The following is a 9,882-nucleotide window of genomic DNA, read 5'->3' on the forward strand; positions in this document are numbered from 1 at the left end:
ACATGGTGGAAATCAAGAATTCTGCTTTGGTCTGTTAAGTTTGTGATACCAACCTGGCTTTTAAATGGACAAGGCAAGGTCTGAGGATCACTGGCATAAAAGATGGCATTTAAAGGCATAGCACTGGAGAAGATCCCCTGCATGGGCAGAATGGTATACATTCCAGCACACAGAGGAAGAGGAGAAGCAACTGGAAAGGGGAAATGAGGAGGAGGGTCCTGTGTTGGAGGACAGGAGAACATGGTGTCACACAAGGAAGTTTGTCAAGAGCGGTCACACATGTCAAATGTTGAAGAGAGACTGAATTTGATGAGGACAGACAAGTGACTACAGGATTTAACTGCATGGAAGTCACTGTGGTCTGTAATTGACAAGCACTGTTTCCAGTGAATAGTGGGGATGGAAACTTGATTCGAGAGTGCAAGACAAGGAAAAGTGAAGAAATGAAGACAGAGACTACAGGCAGGTCATCTTTCATGTTTGCTGTAAAGGAGAGAGGACGAAAAGTGGCCGAGGAAAGGAATGATAATGCGGATGGTACAGTAAAAAAGTAGGTATGAGTTAATGATGCAGGAAGACAGGGAGGGATTAGAGCCACAGATAGCAATGTTGCTAAGCAGTCAAGAGGGAAATGAGATCCAAAGCACAAGCAGCGAGATTGTGGCTCGTATGGAGTGAGGAGCTATCTTTCAATTTAACAAACGGGAAGAAAGACCAAGGTTATAAGAACAAACACAAAAGGATGGAAGATCTGTTGATGGAAAGATGAGAGAACTCAACTACTTACACTTTGTCATCAAATAGGAGGTGAGGTTACCAGCTGCAAGTGGGAAGCAGGGAGGAATATCGACTGGAGAAAATGGATTAAAGCAATTATTTTGAAAGGTAAGAAAGCACCTTTACTAGGGTCACGCATGGAGCAGGATGGTCAAATGCTGCTGAGTCTGTGGGAGCAGGATGGTCAAACGCTACTGAGTCTGTGGGTGTCAGCGAGGACATGAAAAGGCTGAAGTAACACTGGAGGAGTCGGCGTGATGAGTAGAGGAGCGGAAAGTGAGACACTCACAATCAAATCACAGGAGGTGGTCCAGCTGCTTTCCCTAAAGTCTTGTCCTGGGACATCTTACCTGACAAAGTTCTATCTGCTCTCAATCTCATGTATTACACAGTGTTACCATCTTTTCCACAGTAATAGTTCCTGAGAAGCCTCTGTAACTGGATCTCAGTAAGTGGCAGAGCTTAGGCTTCAAAAGAAACCTGGGGCCGACTCCAGCTCTACTACTTATTGAGCTGTTTGACTTTGGATTAGCCCGTTAGTTAAACAATGGCATCAGTTTCCCGTTCTGAAATATATGGTTTAACCTAGTACACTTTTCATTCAGCTGTTGTTTAAGATTTAATAATATAAAGATGTAAGCACAGAGACTTCCACTTAGCAATTCCTCAAGAGAAAAGAAAGAAAAGGAAAAGAAAAGAAAGAAGGGTGGGGGGAGGGAGACGAGGACTATAGTCACAGGCCCAGAAGCCAACTCCATGTAGGGATCTTAAAGCTGCCCCGACCATAGTATATGCACAAAGACAAGCCCAGCCTCCACACATTCACCCCGCTCCTATACTCCCTCTTGTCTAAGTTAATGGCATCTCCACCTCACCCCTTGGTCTAGAATATTCAGAGCTGTCTCTGACTCACCCTTTTTACTCACCTTCACCATCCAATCTGGCACCAAATTCTGGTATCATGTATCAGTCTAAAAAGCCAGGGATTTTAAGATATATCCATATCTTATGCATCACCAGGAAAAAAGGATGAAAAATATAAGATACTGGAGTGGGTAGCCTGTCCCTTCTCCAGGAGATCTTCCCAACACAGGGATTAAACCCAGGTCTCCCGCATCGCAGACGGATTCTTTACCAGCTGAGCCACAAAGGAAGCCCTGTAAGATGCCACGGCTTATAAAATACAACCAGACTCCAGAGAAGGTATAATGTGGGGAAATACAGTATATCCCCAAATAGTCAAGATGTGGCAAACCTACCACTAAATGTTCTTTTACTTACCATCTATCCCTTCTTTTTCCATCTTCAACTCAATGAGTTCAGGTTTCCCTTCTCTTACCCCAACTACTGCAATGACCTCCTCCAAGCATCCTTGCTGCCACATGTTCACTCCTGTCCACCTTTCATACTGATGCCAGAGCCCACCCAGCTACAATACAGAGCACTGCTCTCCTGCAAAACAACTTTTTCCCCCTACTCACAGTTTTGAGTACAGCATCCACAGAATAATGCAATCTGCTTCTTAAATGGCCATTTCTTTTGATCCATTTCATTACTGGACAAAACCAATACTTCAACCACATAGATATAGACCTGATATTCATCAAAAAGAATATGAAGAACAGAGACTTATTATTTACTGGGCTCTCATTTTTTAGCTTGATATGTTCTGCTGGCCTGCAACTTAGCCAATCAAAATAAAATCCTTCCCGTCTTTTGAGATGAAAATCAAAGTTTACCTCCTCTGTGAGGCTTTCACTAATCTTTTTTTAGAATTAATTGGATCCTTATCGAATTCTCATAAGGGCATTTCTTATGCACTGATTTAATGTTCACTGGACTTGAAAAATTGTTTATATCCTGCTTTCCATATTTTAGGAAATATGGCTTTTCCATATTTTAGGAAATAGGATTTTAGGTTCTCTGGGGGCAGGGGCACTGTCCTGCTCATCTTTGTGTCCACCACCAACAACTTATACAATGTACACTCTAATATTAATTTAAGTGAATTTCGATGTATCAAAATGAAAGGCTGAGATAATACTCCTAAAAGCATCTCAAAAAGCAAAAGATCAACAGCCACTGCCAAGTTTTGAAAAAGTGAAAGTTTAACCTTTCCATTTAATTTGCCAAAATGATACAGAAGAACAACCGCAGGCAGACTGCTTGGCTCTGTCAGCTGAAAGCCGCTGGCAATGTCACCCAAAGGAGAATTGTTTCCACTGTCAATACCTGGTATTATCGCCACCATTGTGTTGGATTTTGAAACAGTTGACTAATTCATTTCTTTGGATTATGTACTTATCAGATGAAGATTTCTAGACAATGGTTTAAATTAGGAGAACAGGAACCAATAAATGAGAAAGAACTACTAGAACAAATTACTTGTTATTTATTTGACCATAAACTATAAAAACAAAATACAAAGAATGTAGCCCTCCCTCAACTTCTGTCCACCCAGCTCCTCTACTCAGATCCTGCTATATATAATAGCAAAACACACAAATAATTTTCTTTAATAAGATCTTCTCAAGATACGAAATAGTCATAATTTGCCTATGTTATTAGACTTTTTATCTTATTTACTCTCAAATGAGATCTGTAGCATTAACATAGTAAGCACTCTTATGAAAAAAACATGTTAGACAACAATGGCAAAGATAAGTGGCATGTACAATTCCAAACTCAGCTGGAGTAAGCATGCTGAAGTGATATCCCAGGGTGATGCCCAGTGCAGCTGGTGAGGAGGAGGAAAAGGAGAAAGAGACGATGAAGGCAGGTGTGAAAAGAAGGCTCTTCTCTCACGGGAACGGACCTGAGGAGGCAGTCCTAGGTACAAGAAACATAATCCATAATACATAATTCTACGATGCAGTGTCTTTTACCTGAAGACGTTTCAGTTTTGAGAGACTTTACCGCCAAAATCCCTTCTTAAAAAGCAAACAAATGGAAGGAGTCATGCCTAAAGGTGCTGCCCATTAACATCCATCCTGTGCTTAGTCACTCAGCTGTGTCTGGCTCTGTGACTCCATGGTCTGTGGTCCACAAGGCTCCCTGTCCCTGTAATTCTCCAGGTAAGAATACTGGAGTGGGTTGCCACTCCCTCCTCCAGGTGATATTCCCAACCCAGAGACTGAACCCAGGTCTTCTGCATGGCAGGCAGATTCTTCACTGTCTGAGCCACCGGGGAAGCCAAAATCTATCCTAGACTTTCCTAACAGGAGTTACACGTTGGTCTAGGGCAGGGTTTGTCAATTTTGGCACTACTGACATTTTGGAACAAAAAGTTTTGTGTTGTAGAAGGCTGTCCTATATATTATAGAATGTTTAGCTAGCAGCACCCTGAGGCTCTGTCTACTAGATGTGACTAGCACAGCTCTGAAGACAATGAGAAATGTCTCTGGACAATGCTAAATGTCTCTGTGGAATGAAATGTACTCCCATCCTATTGAGAACTGCTGGTCTGGGAAATGTACATGAATTTCCCTAACAATCTAATGGGGTTGATAGTATCAAATTAATTTGCAGCCAGTGGAAACTGAGACTCAAGGAAATAACGATACGTGTTTTAAGTGGCAGAGCCAGCATTCAACTACCATTAAACATGCAAATTGAGTGCTCTTTGAATTAAGAAATAGTTCTTTCTTCCTGAGAGCAAGTTTAGTAAATAATAATCAGGGAGTAAGAAATAGACAAAACACACCTGAAAGAATCGAGACACCGGGATCAGCAGGGATTGCAGAAAAGAGATACCGTATTGATGGAGGTGATGCAAGGGAAAAGGCTGTAAATAAACTTTACCAACTGGTCTGGCAAATACATTTCAAATCAATTTCTCTGCTCTTCAGTCACCTTTACCAGAGACTAGAGCTAACCTTTCTTTTCTCTTCTCTTGCACCAATATCAAAACTTCATGGGTTTTACTGCTGCTGCTAAGTCACGTCAGTCGTGTTCGACTCTGTGCAGCCCCATAGACAGCAGCCCACCAGGCTCCTGTCCCTGGGATTCTCCAGGCAAGAATACTGGGGTGGGTTGCCATGTCCTTCTCCAGTGCATGAAAGTGAAAAGTGAAAGTGAAGTCATTCAGTCCTGTCCGACTCCGTAGCGACCCCATGGACTGCAGCCTACCAGGCTCCTCCGTCCATGGGACTTTCCAGGCAAGAGTGCTGAAGTGGGGTGCCATTGCCTTCTCCGATGGGTTTCACTAGAGGAGACCTATTACAGAAAGACTGACGAACAAAGCTGAGGGATAAATGACTGTAGGAAGAGCTTACCTTCTCAACCTTACACATTTGGCAATTTTAAAAAACAAAATTCCTGGATTGCTCTTGCTATGTTGCAAGAAATCTTTGGCTCTGGGCCTGAATTTAGGACTAGAACTTTAAAACTGTGTGATCCTGAGAACTAAGCTACTTAATGCCTATTGGTCTGGGTCTCCACTTCGGTCTGGGTTAGAAAGAAAGATAATACACCTCCCCTCTCCCACCTTTATCCCTACCCAGAAGGCTTTAAGGATAAACTGGAATCATATTTGTGAAGTAAATTATATGCCAGCTATTATATGCCAAACTTGAAGATTACTAGAATATATCAACACTTTTTTGAATTAATTTTTATTATACACTATGTGAAAACACAATATTGCTATACTTTTCTGAAGTGTCTGCATTCTTGAAGCTTATTTTAATCTAGATAAGGAAGAAAAAGCAGAACTTATACTCCACATGGCTTTTTTTCAATGCAAACTACTTGGGGTGATTATGTACAAGGCTGGTTCTTAAATCCACTCTTGGGAACTGAGGGACAATCAGGACTCAACCATGGACTCAATGTACTAAGGAGGATGGCTCACTGGCCAATCAAGCGCCCCTGATGAGCACTGACTAATGAATTTAGCCACCAAGAGTTAGAACGCTAGGTTGCTAAGATGTTACCCCGAGCCCTATGCTGGCAACCTTTTAAATCAACGATATGCGTAGAAAGGAAAGCAAGAAGTCCTCCCTGAAAGAAGGGTTCTTTCCCATAGTATTTCCAGTGGAAAACAATCTAGCCTACTACTGGACACATCGTAAGAAAGCTAATTTCATTTCTGATTATTTCAGCCAGAAAGTTTCCATTTTTTTAAGTATAAATCTCAATATAGTAGAGCTACAAAAAGTTTGATTTCCTTCCAAGCAAAAATATTTTTAATTATTTAATGATTTGCTCTCATGTCTGTTCACTCCAACACTATTTTGTTCCATCTATATTCCGACCTCAATTTCAAATCCTTTCCAGCTGATTTCAAATACTTCAGTTTATGTATATTTATCTTAAAGGGTGGTGCCCAAATCTGGATTCATACTCAAGTGAGAAATAACTGGATATGCTATGTCACTGTTAAAGGGTATCAGAAGCCTAGTCGCTTGCCACTTCTCTCGAGAAACTCCTTTGTTCTTTGATTAAAACCAACTGCGGTCCACATCTGGCTGTCACTCATGGCAAAACGCAGAGTCGGTCAATAAAACTATCACGTGCAACAATTTCTTTTCACAGCTTGAATCCTAATTGAAGAGGTAAAAGCCTGGAATTATCTAGAGATAAACTGGTCTGTAGAATTCTGGCAGCAGTACCAAAATGTCACTTAACATATCCTGGGCTGGATCATTTCAGCTTGCTGGCCTACTAGCCCAAGGTACGGGAAAAAATTAAAGCGGAATAGGCCAGAAAGTGTTAGATGTGAATTGTCCCACATGGTGTACTTCACCATTCCAAGTCACACAGAGCTCTTACTTACAATATTGGCAAGGTTGCTAAACACTGAACAGAGATATTCCAGCTTTAAGACTAAGGTAGAGCTGGGGGTGGCAAATGCAAAATATTCAAACTTTTCAATTTTAAGTACATGTGTATTGAAAAGGCAAAGCATTAACCACATACATATTTGGGCTATCTCGACTACTGCTCCCTGCCATTCTTCCTCACCTTCACCCTCATTCCAAGCAGCAACTATCTTATCTCTTCAAATTCAAAGTCTCTCCCACCCGTTTTCCTTAAGTAATATGCATCTTTTTTTTTTTTTTTAAACTAACTCTTCAGGGATAATGGTCCCTAATTCTGTTGAAAAATAAAAAATGAAGACTTGTTAACTCTGTAAGGGACAAATGGCGAGAGCAGCCAAAGATGAGGCCTAGCCAGGAAGGACTTGAAGGCAGACTCCAGAGGTAGCCAGAAATGTCGGTATCAGGGAGACGGAAGGCTGTCTCCAGCACCCCATAAATACAGGTGTGGAGCGGGGGAGGCTGAGTAGCACAAGCAGATCAGATTTGCTTTAACTACACAAAAGGCAACAGGAATATGGACAACAAAAATTAATGGATGTACTGTGGCAATTTCCAGACCAAACAGGTCCTACTCTTCTGGAAATGTAAATCTTCATCAAGTGAATGTACTGGCCTCAGGAAGCAACTGGGAAGAGCAGGGACTGAAAAGGTTGGTTTCCTCATTTTTGAGGGTCTGTATGCCTCAGTGCCCATAACAAAGGTTAACATTTCTTAAATGATAAGTGTCAAGATTCACACTATGTAATGTATGTGTTTAGTCACTCAGCCATGTCCGACTCTTTGCGACCCCATGGACTGCAGCCTGCCAGGCTCCTCTGTCCATGGAGATTCTACAGGCAAGAGTACTGGTTGTTATGCCCTCCTCCAGCAGATCTTTTCAACCCAGGGACTGAACCCAGGTCTTCCGCATTGCAGGTGGATTCTTTACTGTCTGAGCCACCAGGGAAGCCCTAATACTATTATTATTCTCACTGTACAGATAAGGAAACTGCCCTTCGGGACGTTAAGTAACTTATATAAGTTAAGTAACTTGTATAGAATCAGTTAAGTGGAAGACCTGGATTAGAACTTAGTCTGAATACAGTACTCAGGGCATCAACCAACTGCACCTTTTTGTCTCCATAGTAGACGTAAGAAAATGTCTATTTACAAATCATTAACCTTTTGTTATTAGATTTAATTCTAGAATACAGCTAACCAGTATAGCAGGGAAAAATTCACCAAAAGTGTCTGCTGTTATGCATGAGTTCAACTGAGTTTTTGGATGTAACTTCTGAAGACACAAATGCTAACAGAAGTTCAAATGCTGGAGACGCTATGCCTTAAGTTTCCTTACCTGAAAAATGGGGAAACCAGCCCTACCTTTCTCATAGCACTGGTGACAGTGGTAAATGGAACAATAAAACGCATACAAAAGCATTCTGTAATCTGCAAAAATCACTACATTCTATTAGTTATCATTTTTGTTAAAACACAGAAAGCATAGGAGTGGAAAATCAACCAGGCAGAAGACATCTTCAACACTACCTATTAATTAATGGAAACTAGATATAAAGTACACAACTACAACCAAGTGAAAATTATTTCCCAAGGATATTTTATCAGCCTTTTAACAGGCTACTGTTGCGAGTAAATTCACTCAGAAGTTAACTTGTGGAACTTCAGGTCAGGAGCCAAATGTAGACTGCAACAAACAGAAACATTTTCTCCTCCCAGCTACCAAGGTAGGCAGTCGTGGAAAGTGCCAGCTCAAATAACCCTCCAAAGGCCATTCTTAAGCTCTCCAGTCAGAACTGATCAAAGGATCTCTATATCCTCTCACAGCATCTTTGCTATTTCCTTGGCATTTCATTCTGATGGCTATCAAGAGCTATCAGCTTCTCCCAAGCCTGACTTCCTACTACTTCCTGAACTCAGAAAATTCACATAGACTTAAAGCAGACGATTAGATGATCATACTGACTGGCACTCAAATGCTTGCTCCATTAAAGCTGCATTTCTTAACGCTATGCCTGTGGTTGCAGTTTCAGTGTGGGGCGTAAACACATCACATTCACACATATCCCACAAATGTATAAACAATTCACCGTGGCGCGGGGGTGGGGGGTGGGGTAAGTTTCTTGTGGACCTACATAGTAAAACAACATATTCTTTTAAAAACCGAACGGGAGGCACAAATGGAAATGAAAGGAGACAAACGAATGAGAACCTTCAAAACTCCGTTTCTAATTCAGAACTCATAACTTTCTCCACCTGGTTTCACAAACACGGTAGACACCTCTTACATCACAAGAGAGAGGATATTCTACCTCGTGGCTGATTCGTTCTTGGAATTAAAGACCACATCTCCCATTCTAAACGTCATTCGGGGGTACTTACTATTTACTTTTACAAATTTTGAACCCAGAGCAAAGGCCACTCTCAAGGCCGAGTGAAGTAAAGAAAATTATCTTGAAAAAGGAAAAGCCTTCCCAGCTAGCAGCGAAGGACCAGGAACAAAACACTCTAGTTCGTGCAAGGGACGAAGGAACCGTCACGAGGTTCCCAGAAAACGTGATTTCAGCCGCGATGGGGTGGCACCGGGGGGGCGTGAATTGCGGGGATTCATTTCTGACCAGGCCTCCTTCGACGCCGAGAGTCACCCGGCTGAGGCCATCCTTCTTCCCTAACCCAGGCCGCTGTCATCCTCCTCTGAAAGGCGCACAGATGACCCCGTGAGTCCCGACGCGTGGGACGCGGCCTCCCTGGCCTGAGGAGAACGCGGGGTCGGCGTCCTCACCCAGCCCGGCGCCTCGCGCCGCGTTTCCGCCGCACACCCAGTCAGCCCTGGGCTCCGGAGGGCCCCTGCACACCCAACCCCGATTAGGAGCCGTGTCAGGCATTACCCATTACCTTCCCCAAGCAGATGTGACATGTGATGGGCAGAGTGAGCGACAATGTAACGTTCTGCACGGTCTGAGCCATGGCAGCGTTCAGAATCCCGCCAACACGGAAGTCCCGCCGACCGCGGCTTCTCCCAGCGACTGAGGCCGCGCGAGGCCGGCTACGGCGGCCGGGCAGGGCCACGACGCGCCGGCCGCGGAAACGAAAACGCGCTTTCCCAACGGGCGGCCGCCGGCGTCTGGTCCCTTCCTCCTTTCCTTCCTTTTTTAGTTCGAAAACTTTCCTCGGTTGGGGAGCTGCAAGGATTCCTGAGAACGGGAAGGAAAGCTGGTTACTACGGGCGTCGAGGATCTTGAAAGTTTAAATGAAAGTTTGAATGGTAGCGAGAGAAGAGGAAGGA

The 9,882-nt window shown here is 43.1% G+C and overlaps 1 protein-coding gene across 1 annotated transcript in view; it reads right to left on the reverse strand.

Moving 5' to 3' along the window:
- The window catches only part of OBI1 (ORC ubiquitin ligase 1), a 40,311-nt gene extending 30,692 nt beyond the window's left edge, over positions 1–9,619 (reverse strand). Inside the window, exon 1 of the mRNA XM_065902173.1 lies at positions 9,492–9,619. Coding sequence (XP_065758245.1) covers positions 9,492–9,563 — 72 coding nt within the window. The 5' untranslated portion in view covers positions 9,564–9,619. The remainder of the gene's footprint in view (positions 1–9,491) is intronic.
- Positions 9,620–9,882: the final 263 nt, after the last annotated feature.

The sequence above is a fragment of the Muntiacus reevesi genome, chromosome 11 (genome assembly GCF_963930625.1).
Source record: "Muntiacus reevesi chromosome 11, mMunRee1.1, whole genome shotgun sequence".
Taxonomy (NCBI): Eukaryota; Metazoa; Chordata; class Mammalia; order Artiodactyla; family Cervidae; genus Muntiacus; species Muntiacus reevesi.